The sequence below is a fragment of the Castor canadensis genome, chromosome 15 (genome assembly GCF_047511655.1).
Source record: "Castor canadensis chromosome 15, mCasCan1.hap1v2, whole genome shotgun sequence".
In the NCBI taxonomy this organism is placed as follows: domain Eukaryota; kingdom Metazoa; phylum Chordata; class Mammalia; order Rodentia; family Castoridae; genus Castor; species Castor canadensis.
In genome coordinates, this window is record NC_133400.1 from 29,523,136 (window position 1) to 29,536,479 (window position 13,344).

Sequence of the window (13,344 nt, forward strand, 5' to 3'; positions counted from 1 at the left end):
GGTTTGTCTTTGTCTTTAAAAAATGCCCTGCCTGTATTAGGCTCATTATTCTACCAATTATTTTTTCTAAAATTTATTTATTTATTTATTTTTATTATATTATTGTTGTACTGGGGGTACATTGTGACACTTACAAAAGTTTTCACAATGTATCATAGTCAAATTCACCGCCTCCATCATTCTCCTTTATCTCTCCTTCTCCCGTTCCTGGAATAGTTTCAACAATATCTCATTTTTCTGCTTTCATATATGAGTACACAATATTTCCACACATTCACACTCTTACATCCTTTCCTTATATCTTACCCACTGGTACCAACCCCCAGACAGGACCTGTTTTACCTTCCTGTTACCCATTTTTCTCCTACTTATTTGTGACCCTAACTTGGCAACCTCTCCTGAAGATATAACTGTACTCATCCATATTCATTTGCATTCATTTAGGGACAGCTTGTTCTCTCTGTGGAGTTTAGCTCAATTAGCCTTCTCTGTGACCACAGTTCTTTGATGGTTTTAAGAAAAATAGTTAATTATGAAAATTGAGCCAGAGTTTACTTCTTATTACAACAGGAACTGTAAGAATCTTCTCTGTCCCAACACTCTATGAGTGCTTTTATAAGCAGAATTATGCCAAAAAAAAAGTTTTCAACCTTGGAAAGTCAAAATTATGACTGTTTAAGTTCTTGGTAGAGAATTTTGTAATGTGGTAAACTACATTGATTGAGTTTCAAATGCTAAACCAACCTTGCATACCAGTAAAACCAAGGGAAAACCTAAATAAACCCTATAGTTTCTGTTGCCTCTAGTCGACTTTAAAAAATCACTGATTTTTTAAGGTACACAGCTGAGCATTGTATTATTAGTTTTCCACCAGCTTGGGAGCTACAGATGACTTCTCTGACTACAGCCTTTTGCTCTCTACCCTGTTCTCCAATGGTAAGATGCACTTTATTATCTTAATGACTAACTGCAAGGTTAGCTATTCCTAGGATGAGGAACTAAAAAGACACAAGCTATGAAACTTATTAACCAGTAGCTTTTCTGTAGATACACAGAACCCAGAATATCTGAGGGTTTTCAGATTAACATCAAAATATGGTTCCAAGACTTGTGAATCTTATTCTTCAATTAAAAGTAGAATAATGTTTAACTTTCAGGAAGATAATGTATTTGTCTAAAAAATTACATGGACTGGTCTAGAAGACAAATGTCAACTATTATTGCAAATATGCTCTGGTAGAAAAGAGAAAGAGAATCATCTAAATGTTGGGGATGGTTATTGAGCCCGCATGACAGCGTGGTCTTCATGCCCTTTACCTCCCTGCTCTTCCTTTCCCTTTCTGTAAAAGCCCTTTTGTGCCCCTGGGTTCCCTAAGGTGGCCCTTATTTTGGGAACCACAGTGTTTCCCTTCACCTTCCAGGGTAGGACCTTGAGTAAACTGACTGCCTTCCTACTGACTGTATCTCTTGAGCATTGACCTTCAAGCAGCGAGTAGATGGCCTTGAGTCTAGTAACACCAGGAATAAGCCTCAGTTGGTTGTGATGTGTGCTTTTATATATTTCTGGATTTGAATTGCTAATACTTTAAAAGATTTTTTTTCACATATGTTCATAAGAGATAACTATATTTAATTTTCATTTTCTCATAAGGTCCTTGGTGGCTTTTGGAATGAAGGTTACATAGGTCTCATTAAAGCAGTTGAAAAGTATTCATTACTTTTTTAGTCTCTGAAACAGTTCTTGCAAAATTGACATTAATTGATCTTTAAATGTTTGCCAGGCTTTGCCTTCCACATTTACCACTTCAGATTTCACAAACAATAAAATGAAAGAATTATCTAGTTCAAGTCTGGAATATTGTGGTGTCTCAAGCATGTTTGAATGTTCTGAAATTTCAGATTAGGTGATTTGATTTTTTTTCCCCAACTGAATGTTTCCTACAATCAATAAATTCAGTTTCTTTTATTTTTTCAGGCAATCTTAGGTTGCCATCTGAAGCTTCTGTCTCCTTTGCCCTCCTTTACTTTCCCGTAGCTTTTATTCTTTTTTCAGCCTGATATAGTAAATAGAGGAAGTCCATTCTTCCTGGGTGTTTGCAGGGCCCCTGAAGACTCAGTCTATGCTACTAACAGAGGCATCTAGATGGAATTGCTTTTAGTGAGTGTGACTCTGATCCACTCCCAGCTGGACGGTCAATATAATTTGGTTCTGAAATCCTATCAAGAGTCTGTAAGGAGCTTCTATTTTAAGATTAGCCTTCTATGAACTGAAAATATATATTTGGTATTTACCTGTTTTCTGAAAACAGCTTCTAAAATCCTTAGAATCCTGAGTCATCACTCTCAGTCTTTTTTTATGATAATGAAATGACTTGTGAAGGGGTGGGTGGGAGGAGGGGCTCCTGGATAGCTTCAGTCATGTGATTTAGAAGGTTAAAATTTTCAGTTGCCCTAATCTCTTGGTGGAGAGAAAGGCTACATGTTGAGTTGATAATCAATGGCCAGTGATTTAACTAATCATGCTTACATAATGAAGTCCTCCAATGAGTGGCCTGGAAAAGCTTTTGGAGAGCTGAACACATGGAAGTTCATGGAAGGTTTTGTGCCTGGAGAGAGCATGGGAGCTCAAAATTCCTTCCCATATATCTTGCCCTGAACATTTCTTCCATCTGGCTGTTCATCTTTACCTTTTGTAATATCCTGTGTAATAAAAGTATAAGCATAAGTAAAGTGTTTCCCTGAGTTCTATAAGTCACTTAAGCAAATCAATCCAATCCATGGAGGGGGTCATAGGAATCCCAATTTAGAGCCAGTTGGTGGAAAGTCCAGGTTGCACCCTACACTTATGGCTGCCATCTGACACAGGGTGTAGTTTAGTTTTGTGGAACTGAGCCCTCAACCAGTAGGATCTGATGCTGTCTTCAGGTTGATAATCCGAATTGAATTGAGTTAAAGGACATTCATGTGGTGTTCATTGGAGAATTGCTTATTATGAGGGAAAATATTCTGACATAAATGGTGAAGTGTTGTGTTGAATGTTATATAAGAGAAGAAAGGAAAGAAAAACATCTTTTTTTTTCCCCCACCTACCCAGTTTGGGGCCTTAGATTTCTAGTAGGCGTCAGGATTGAGTATTGTGCTGGATTTGTGTTATTCCAGGCCACCTTGGGTAAAGCTCTCCCCTTTAACTATCAAATTGGTGAGAGAAGCACATTCATAATTTTAAATGTAACAGTTACTAAAGTAGTGCTCTGTCAGGCTCTGAGCTGGTCATTGGGGTCAAAGTGAATCCAAAATGTCTCTGCCTTCATGTAGTCCGTATCTGAGGCTGATGGGCATAACGATTGAAACGAGAGTCAGATATATCCAAATCTGAGGATCAGCTTTTCCACTCACTAGCTGTGTAAACTTCTCTTAACCTCACTGTTTCTTAGTCTTCTCATCTATAAATAGAGTAACAACAGGATCAACCCCAAAGCATTTTGTGAAAATTCAATGTGACAATGATGGCAAAATCTTACCACAGGGACTGATACAACCAATGACTGGAAATAGAAATCTTAGTTTGGATCATCCTAAATGCAGAGCCTGAGACAAAGACTTAGGTTCAGATACTTTATTTAGGAGACAATCCCAGAATGAGGATTTCCTCCCTATCCAGGGAGCGTGAGCTAGGATAATGGAGGAAAAGCAAATACATGAGTATTTTGTTGAGATTTCTGTTGTCAGTGGGGTTCTTTTTGGGGGAAACATTGGAGTTTGAACTCAGGGCCTTGCACTTGCAAGGCAGGTATGGTACCACCGGAGCCAAGCCCCTAGCCCTTTTAGCTTTGGGTATTTTTGTGATAGGATCTTGCTTTATGCCTGAGTTGGCCTAGACCATGATCCTCCTATTTAAGCTTCCTGTGAAGTTGGGATGACAGGTGTATACCTCCACATCCCAGCTTTTATTAATTGAAATGGGGTCTTCAGAACTTTTTGCCTGGGCTATCTTCAAACAGTGCTCCACCTGATCTCTTCCTGCTGAGTAGTTAAGATTACAGGCTTGAGCTACCACACCTGGCTGTCAACGGGGTTCTTGATTCTACTGGGATTTATTGAACAACTAACTGAATAAAGATTGCTCATAGGGAAATTAGCTACTTCTAGACTACATTTATGCATGAGCCAGATAGATTTTCACAACATTAGAAAAATCTGCGTGGCACATAATTGAAATGGAACATAGCAACATGAAGTAAGTGAGTCCATAACAACTGCAGCTGAAATCAGAGGGGCCAAGGGAATTTTTATGGAATACCATAGATATTTGCTACAGTCCACTCCTTGCTCCACTTACATCTATTTATCCCTCCCAGTTTACACTGCTGTAGAGTCTTCATGGTGGTCTCAGCTACAATCTTCATAAAAGACAGTACAAGAAAGTTAGAAGAACAAGGCTGGCATCCACTGCTGGAACATGTCCTAAGTCCCAGTCTACTTGGTGTAATGATCCAGACCCTCATCCCTGATGGATCCAAGCCCTATAAAACATAGTATACATAGGGCTCAGTATACCCATGGTTTTATGTTTCCACTAAGGAACTTGAACCATACCCACTGCAGATAATGGGAGACTACTGTACCGAATTATGTGCAACATTCCAACACTCTGAAAGGTGTTTCTACCAACTTGAGACCTTAACTGATCTTTAATAGACCATTCCATTGATCTGTTAGGCCGACTGATTCTAGTTGATGCAGCCAGTGGAGCCTATGGCTATTTGTTTATTATTTCATGTCTCATTTTAAACTATAAAATAGGTCCATTTTGCTAAGGTGATATCACAAGGAATCATGTGTTAGCAAATTAAGCAATGGATGTCAATTCTGATAAAGATGGGTTACTATGCTTCTCCTGCTCCTGAATGAGAGAGTGGGAAGAGTCTGACACAACCAGTTTGTTTCCAGATGGATTTTGATACATACTTAGAGAGCATACCAGATTGAGGGCTCATATTAGTTTTTGCTGCTGGCTACTCAGCAGCAGTTCTGCCTAGGTCAGCCTTGGTTAATCAGAGCCCAAATATAGTTTATATTGGCCACCATTGCCACTCCAGTCATGGACTCATTGTACAAGCACTGCTTGGGTGAAGAGAGAGGCTGGTTGATGCCTCAAGTGAGTTTTTTCCATCTATTTGTACAGTTTCTAGCTTGTCATCAATGGTCTTTTGTGGATGTTAGCACGAGACACCAAGTTGTGCAAAATTTGGCCCACTCATAGATCCATAGCTGGATCTGAATGTTTCTTTCTCAAAGTTCTCTGTCATGAATTTTTTTATCTGTCTCTTTCCAGGTCCCTGAGCAATCAGCCACACCATTTTCTATTGCCCAGAAGTCATGCATGTATTTACTTCACATCACTTTTGTTCCCCTTCAATGTGGGCAACCAAGCATATTGCTTAAAGCTGGATACCAAATGGTGTCTCTCTCACCCTGTGGTCCTTTAGGACTACATCTGAGGGTGGCCATTGTGTAACAGTTGAATTTTAGCCCATTTTGAAAAGCAGCTTGCATGTGAACCAGTCTTGTTTTCCTCCTCCATCACCTAGTTAGAAAGCCTGCCATAAGGTGGTAGATGGCATTGGTTCAGTAGAGGGAGATGCCATGGAGTTGGTCATGTGTATGTAACTTGCTTGTGCTATCCAGACTTGCTCAGACATAATTTCTAGTATACCAAGCATGCTTGTCTGACCTTATTGCTGAATTTGAAAATACTCAGCTCATAATCAGCAGCTCTGATGGCACACTGGCTTGATATCCCATAGTGGAATAGGCATACACATGAGAATGCAGCTTGAAGGCTTCCAACTGGATCATCCAATGACTGATCAAGGATATCAAATGCTTGCCTCTGAAATTTGTCATTGCATTTATATGGAGACCATGATTCCATAGGATTCCCCTAGCTAATGACTAGGTATGCAAGGGATACAAGGGCAGATCCCATTTCTGGGGACTCAGAATCCTTCTGGTGATAGATTTAAGTGTATAGGCTCCCCAACACACTTGGAGGACCTTCTTTAGCCTTCACAGTAGGCTAGGATTATGCCTTTTATCAACCTTTTTGTTTTCTCTCCCTTTTGTCCTCTTAGACTCTCCTTTCAGATTCTGTTATAGTCTGGCAGCTCTCTTGGCCTTTCCTTGCTCCCTCCCCATTTTCTACCTACAGACACTCCCCTGTAATAAAAGAGTTGTCTGCTTAACTCTGTCTTTGAAATCTGTTTCTTGGAGGACTCAGATCAACATGAGTGTAGCAGGATTGGTCTTAGAAGACAGGTGGTAAGATGGGACCGTGGGACTGGATTGCCTAATGCCTAGCGGGAGTAGAAGATAACATCTTGGTTGACAGATGGGACATAGATAGTCCTGGCACAAGGTGGTGGCTCATTTGCTAAAGATTTCAGTGGTGATGACCTGGAAAAATGTTCCAAGTGGAGAATTTTGTGGGAGGTACAGTGATGTGAGCATTTGAAAAATATGAGGAAATCAGAGCCTACAAAGAAAGAGTAGGCCCAGTACTACTAAGTTGTAATCTGCAGAAGGATAATGAGAGGCAGGAAGCTGTTAGCAAGCAGATAATGGCTAAGAGTGAGATCAAGAGAGCCTTGTGAGAGCTCAAGAATAGCTTTTTATTGGGACAGCCATCCTCAGCCTTCTGCTGTTCCTCTATTCTTGCTTCTTCCTTTATTATGGATCTCAAGTAGTACTTTTGTAGGAGGTCTGTCTATTTTACTCCTACAGATACCATGCTGTATTAATCGTCTTCATCACTTCTTATAGATGAAGCTCTTTCTGATCCTTTGACCTTTGTGGTCATTAAAGTATTACAGAGTCCTGGTTCCTAGCAAGTAAGTGCCACCATCTAGTGTCTCTGACTTTGAGGCTCCATCAACCCTCTCAATGTTAATGAATTCAGCTCTGAGATACCTACCATGCCCTCTTAATGATGGTGGTGCTCCACTGACTACCACATTTAAGGTGAGATCATCATCCTGCAGTTCCACCACATTTTCCCTTCCACTCTGAAGCATATTAGGCATTCTTTCAGGACAACCAATCATGCATTTTGATAACGTGCTTTTGTATTAATAAATTCTCTCCTATCCTGCCTCATTTTTCTGTCCCATCCCTCATGTCCACTACATTTTAAGAATTGTTACCACTTAGTTTTTACCAGGACATGGTAGCTACACCATGCAATTAATATAAGGAGAAATCCATTTTCTCCTAGAGAAAGGACCGTATTTTCTTGTGTAGGTATTCTGAAACCTGAGAACATGAATCTCCCAGCTCTTATGCCCCTATTGGCCTGGACCAGTAAGAGGACAAGGGTGATCTGCATGAGGAAAAGTTTTATCTTGTAAGTCATGTATCACAAATCAAATCTATGCCTTGTTAATATAGTAGGAGTGTCTGCTCTCCTCTAGGAAGAAGGAGAGGGCTATTTCCTAGTTTGCAGAATTTAGAAGCATCTTGGTGTTCATTGTTCTCAAATTCATCCATCTAATATCCCACACCACATTTCAGTGTTCTAATCACTTCCTAGGGGAGTCCTGACTTTACCTTAGGATATCTTACAAGGCTACACATTCAATCTCCTTTGTAGTTCTTCTGTCCTTATAGTTAAACCCTGGGTCTAATTTTCAGCGTAGTCTAGCCATGGTTCAGGAATAAAGGCTATTTTCTTCTGATTTTCACAGCACACCCTGTGTTGATAACTGCTTGACTTGAGCCTGCTATTTTCCTCAAGATTCCAAGGCAGTTAAGAAAAGCCAGCCAATGCCACACTCCTTATAATTACTACTGCCTGTATACCCAGAGGTGTTAGAGTTAACGTACTTCTACGTGCTGCCCTTCCCTCATCCCAACCCATTAGGGAGAGTCTTAATAATATGATGCTGTCAGATCAGCGAGTGATCTAGTTTCAGAATTTCACTAAGGTTTGCCTTTTGGGCTTCCTTTTAGTACCAATAGAGTTAATTTGGTTCTCTGAAAGCAGAGCCTGAGACAGGGCTTTGGGTAAAAAGGGAGTTTATTTAGAAGGTGATTCTAAGGAGGAACAAAAAGTAGGAGGAGAAAGGATCAAACAAGGGGGGAATTATAGAGAATGTTGTTGTGAGCATTTATAATTCAATTTCCTGCCTGCTGAGCAGCATACAGAATACCCCGAGAACTCTCCCAGGTCTCCTTCTCTGTGATGGTTAATCTTGATTGTCACCTTGATTGGCTTGAGAGGTACTTAGGAGGTTAGTAAAGCATATCTCACTGTGTGTCTCTGAAGGCATTTCCAGAATGAATAGATCAGAAGGACTCTGATTTAACCAATGGTTTCATTCATTCATTGATTCAAAATTTGAATAGACTATTGATAGGTGGTAAATTGTAGAAGATAGGACCTAGTTGGAGACAGTGGGTCACTGGGGGTAGGGAGTGTACCTTTGAAGAACATATCTTGGCCTTGTTCCTTTTATGTTATTACTCTCTGCTTCCTGACTTCCATGAAGCAAACAACTCTGACCCACCATGCTCTTCTGCCATCGTGGTCTGTCTTACCACAGGCCCAGAAACAATGCAACCAACCAACTATGAACTGGAACCGCTGAAACCTGTGCCAAAATAAATTCTCCATTCTTTAAATTATTTCAGGAATTTGGTCACAGTTATGGAAAAAGTCTGACTAACACATGGCCTTTTTGTTGAGGGCTACTCCTGGGACTTTAACTGTCCTGTAATTCTAGTCTCACTTGAACAAAGAGATAAGAGGCTGTTTTTGATGGAGAGAAGATCCTTGGAGAGAAAATAGAAAGCTGAGTTGCTCACACATGCTTCAAAGGGTATATTGTCAATACAACAATTGGCTGGGCTTACATCAGAAGTGGGCTGAGGTTTTTCAATCTGGATGAGAGATTTCATCATTGTCATCATCTTTGTGGTTGTTATCACTGCCACCATCATCATTACCTGTGGCTAACCCAGTTATATAACAAGGGCAGGGTATTATAAATAATTTAATAGAGATATGAAAAAAGTGCATAGGAGTGAAGGAGAAAATGATTCTAGCATTTGGGAATGAGGAGGTCTGCATGGAGGAGATGGTATTTCATGGGATCTTGAAAGCTAAGTAGATAGAATCAGGTGAAGAAGTCAAAGCAAAATGTAGACGGGGAAAATGTAATTAAGAAACACTGGATGCAGTGGTGAAATGATGGAGCACAGTGATGGCTGGGTGATGGGGTTATAGTGGTGGGAATGTAGTAAGGGGTGCAGTGATGGGGTTGCCATGGTGAGGATGCTGTGGGCCATTGGTTTGGAATGGTAGGATGGACCCAAATGAAAAAAAGATTCAAAAATCAAGATAAAATGTTTTGGGTTTAATATGAATGTGAGCTTGGTTTAAAGAAACAGGTTATAGGAAGGAAGTTCCAAGGCTTCCCAGCTTTGAACTCATGTGAAGTGAGAGGGTCATTGCCCAGTGACCTGCATACATCACCAGAGAATCCTTCTTTTGTTTTGCTCACCTCCAGGCTGGTGGTTTCCACCTCGAGGCAGCTGCCATTGACCTCATGCCTCTAAGTTTCCTTTAACTTTCCTTATGTGAAGCCAGAAGTGGGCCTTGATCTTCTCTACTTGTCAACAGGGACATATTGGTATATGTTTTGAGCCAAGCCTTAAACTGAGATCTTGCTTCTCATGATGGTTTTCTCCCTCAGGATTTCAACAGAACAATCTGGGAAAACAGAGATCATTGATCAAAGTTCTGTGTCTCTCAGGGGCCTTCCAGGCCGCTTGGTCTGTGCTACTGATGGAACATCAAGGTTCAAGGAAGTGATGATGTCAATTGGTTAGTCAATTTCTTCAAAGATTAATTGATTTTTCATGGCCAAGAACTGCAGAAGCCAGGCCATCCTCTTTGATATTCCTTTGTTCCTATTCCTTCTTTCCCAAATTGCAAAGCCTGCATCGTGGAGGCAGGAAAACTGGGCTCAAGTCCTACCTGTATTTCTTCTCAGCCTTTTGATATTGGACAAGTCATCTTATCATACAGCACCTCAGTTGCCTCATCTACAAAATGAGAATAATTGCATTAAATTAGGTAACAGATGTGAAACATTTAGTCCAGAGTCTGGTACCTATAAGGCATTCCATAAATGGTAGTGATATTGTTTCCTGACATATCAGTGTTTCCCAGAGTAAAGGTCCTAAATATTTTAGGACATCTAAAATAATCAGAGACTGGTCTTCATGACAAGACAGTACATGTAAAACCACTTTAAAAACTGTTGGTGAGAAATGGCATAGAGAATTAATATTACTTCTGATTGGATGGAGGGACAGAGTTGTAGGCTAGAGAGAATTTTTGTGGTGCCAACTTAGGAGGATGAGAAAGAAAGGTGGTTAAATAAACCTCCAGGTTGCCAAGGAAGGCATAGACAAATGGACATTGAAGACCCTTGTTGGTCTAAATCTTCACCTTGGCCATCCCAGATGCCATTTTGAGTTGGCAAAATTTGGGCCTTCAAAGTCAGTCTCTTGCCATGCCTGCAACCTCTTTTCCTTCTTGGGAACGTCTCCACCTTCCTGTCCTGCTCTGGGTCTTCTACAATCAAGGCAGGTCTGGAAACTTCACTTATACTCCAGACTCTGGAAATTATAATCCTTAAATATCTGCAAAGCTGTCATCATAAGATGGGGAGACTGAAGCCCAGAGGAGAGGGAAGATTTGTTCAAAGACCCTCTTGGCTCTGAGGATGAATCAAGGTAGAACCCAGGTCTCTGTTAAGAGTATTAAGGCCATGGTAAGAGCATACAGCCACTTAGGGCTTCCATAACTGTAAGGGCCTACCTGCACAGGAAGAGAGAAGGAGTATAACTTTTTAAAAACCAGTGTATGGGTGGCTCTTAGTAGGCAAGATTTAGATTGCAATCTTGAAAGCACTATTGACCACCTACTACTTTTTGATGTCTAAAAAGCTATAAAGGGAGGCTGGATTTGATCAGTGTAATATATGCATGTGTTCGTCGCCAATGTGTACAATTAATACATGTTAATAAAAACAAAATAGTAAAAACCTTGAATCCTTTCCTCTTGAATCCTTTCAACAGCAAACATGTATATAATACTTATTAAGATATTTATATTCTTAATGTTAAACCTAATAAATAAGCCTGAAGACAAACTGGAAACATTTTAGAAATTCCTGCTCATCCTCTTCTTATCCCCAGAGATTTATGCTTCAAAGGTGGACATTTGAGCATCTAAACACATTTGATATAATCAACCCTTTCTTCCTTTGCCCAGTTTATAGTTCTTAGTTATCATCCCACACAGAGACCTCTGTCCACTCTTGATTAGTGGGTTTAGGGGCAATTTGAGAGATTTTCAAGGTTACCTTAAAACATAAGTGATTTTTGCTGAATTGAGAACCCAATTCTCACATAAACTTCCATGATATCCTCTTTTTATAATTTGTGGCACATCAGCAGTGTAGTGATATGGAGTTGAAATTATCATGAGATTATTTACTGGAGGACTTCAAATCTGTAAGGGCTTATGGGAGTATTTGCCTTGAGTAAAGTGTGTCCAGTAGCCCTTGGCTCTGACCTTGAGAAGGCCTTCCTTGCTTATACAATTCTGTATCCGGTAGGCACATAACACCTGTAAGTGGCTCCCCATGTAATCTTTTAAACTGTTCTGAGAAATATCCTGTGGATAAGATTGATGTTTCCAAAACCTACTATTGCCATAGTTAAATTCCAGGACGCTGTTCCCAAATCTGTAGATGGTGGGCAAAGGATGCCATTTCAACAGGTGTACCTAAAAATTCTAACTCTACAAGACCCATCCCAAGCATTTGGGAAGCTCCACTGTGGGTCCTTTACTAAGTGGGGCTGGGCATCTGCTGGGAGCAGGTGGTGATGCTCTTGGTCCTACCCTGGATCCCCCAGGACCACCAACTCTTTCCCAGAATATGGACTTATATTGGAAAGACCACTGTGGTGAGTACCCAGAATGCTGAGGACAGTTCCCCATGGAACATGCTATAGCTTGACCTCTCTGGGCCTGTTCCCTGGAATTTATACTAGGAGCTTGAATCTAGAGTAGAATCACAGAGGGTTGGTCCAGGATCAACTCAAACCAGTAGAAATGCTATGTTGAGTTCACGTGGTAATTTTTTCTTTTTTAAACTGAAGTCAAATTTGAAAACTAAGTGATATCATAGGCTTCTGGTTTGGCCTATGTATACTGTCATAAGACAAATGTTTACTGGAGCTGAGAAGTCACTGTTCCTTTAGACAAAGCATGTGTTCCTATTTTCTTTAGTCCCTTCCACTCCTTATTGTCCTCTCCTGGTCAGCTTCATTCACTGCCTTTTTGGCCCCTGTAGGCATCTGAGTTTGAGATTCCCTGCTTACCTGATCTGAATGTCCATTTGACTTCTGCTGTCCTATGAGTTCAGAGCCTGACAAATGGTTTTCCCCAGCACAAGAGTTAATCATCAGCTGCTTCTTACATAAATCAGAACAGGAAAATCTTGCTTGGCAATTCCACTGAAAATCTTGGTCTGATGCTATTCTTTATTTTCTCTGCAGCTGGTGTCTGTCTGCTCAGCTTTTGTCTGCAATCAGGAAGCCTTTTCTTGTTCCTGACTGAAGCTCTCTGAGGCCAGCATTGTCTGTGGATGTCCTGGGAGTTCAGGCCAGCCAGATGAATTGGGATTGGGTATACCCAAGCCAGGCCCTAATATGGGCCGTTTGGATCCTTGCAGCGATCATCAGGGGTGAGATGCCCTGTTGGAGAAGAGGAATCTTAGAAAATAAGAGAGGGGGAGGATTTCCAGTTGGGAATGAAGTTATTTCCTAGAGTTCTTGAGAACTCATGGAGGGCTCTGTAGACTCTCAGTGCTCCAATGTCCATTGTTGCTGAGAGTCCCGGTCAGAGCCTCCTTCTTTGGTGTAAGGAGAGTATGAAAGACCTGGCCCTGTTATGGGTTATTTACAAGGACAGGCTCCATCTTGGGCACTGGAGAAGGGTGTGGGATGGAGCCTCTGCTTCTGTAGTCTTGGCTGTGGAGATGGGACTTTCATAGATGAAATAACATCAGAGCAGGTAGTGCCAAGATACTTGGGTCCTGCTAAGTAATTAGCTGGACAGTTTCCTTCTCAAATCTCCCTATTCTGTACAAAACGCAAGGTGTCATCTTCAAGTCCCTGGAAGAGGGGTTTGATTTCAGGTGGCATTTGAAAATTTTAATTTTTTCATAATGTATCCAAAGCATATCTACCTCACTCATAAGAACCACA

General features: G+C 40.8%; 1 protein-coding gene across 2 annotated transcripts in view; it reads left to right on the forward strand.

The window, feature by feature from the left end:
• Ces5a (carboxylesterase 5A) overlaps positions 1–13,344 on the forward strand; it is an 83,141-nt gene that overhangs the window by 38,533 nt on the left and 31,264 nt on the right. For both annotated transcript variants that reach the window (XM_074055371.1, XM_074055372.1), the window contains one exon: positions 12,634–12,821. In XM_074055371.1, coding sequence (XP_073911472.1) covers positions 12,749–12,821 — 73 coding nt within the window. In that variant the 5' untranslated portion in view covers positions 12,634–12,748. The remainder of the gene's footprint in view (positions 1–12,633; positions 12,822–13,344) is intronic.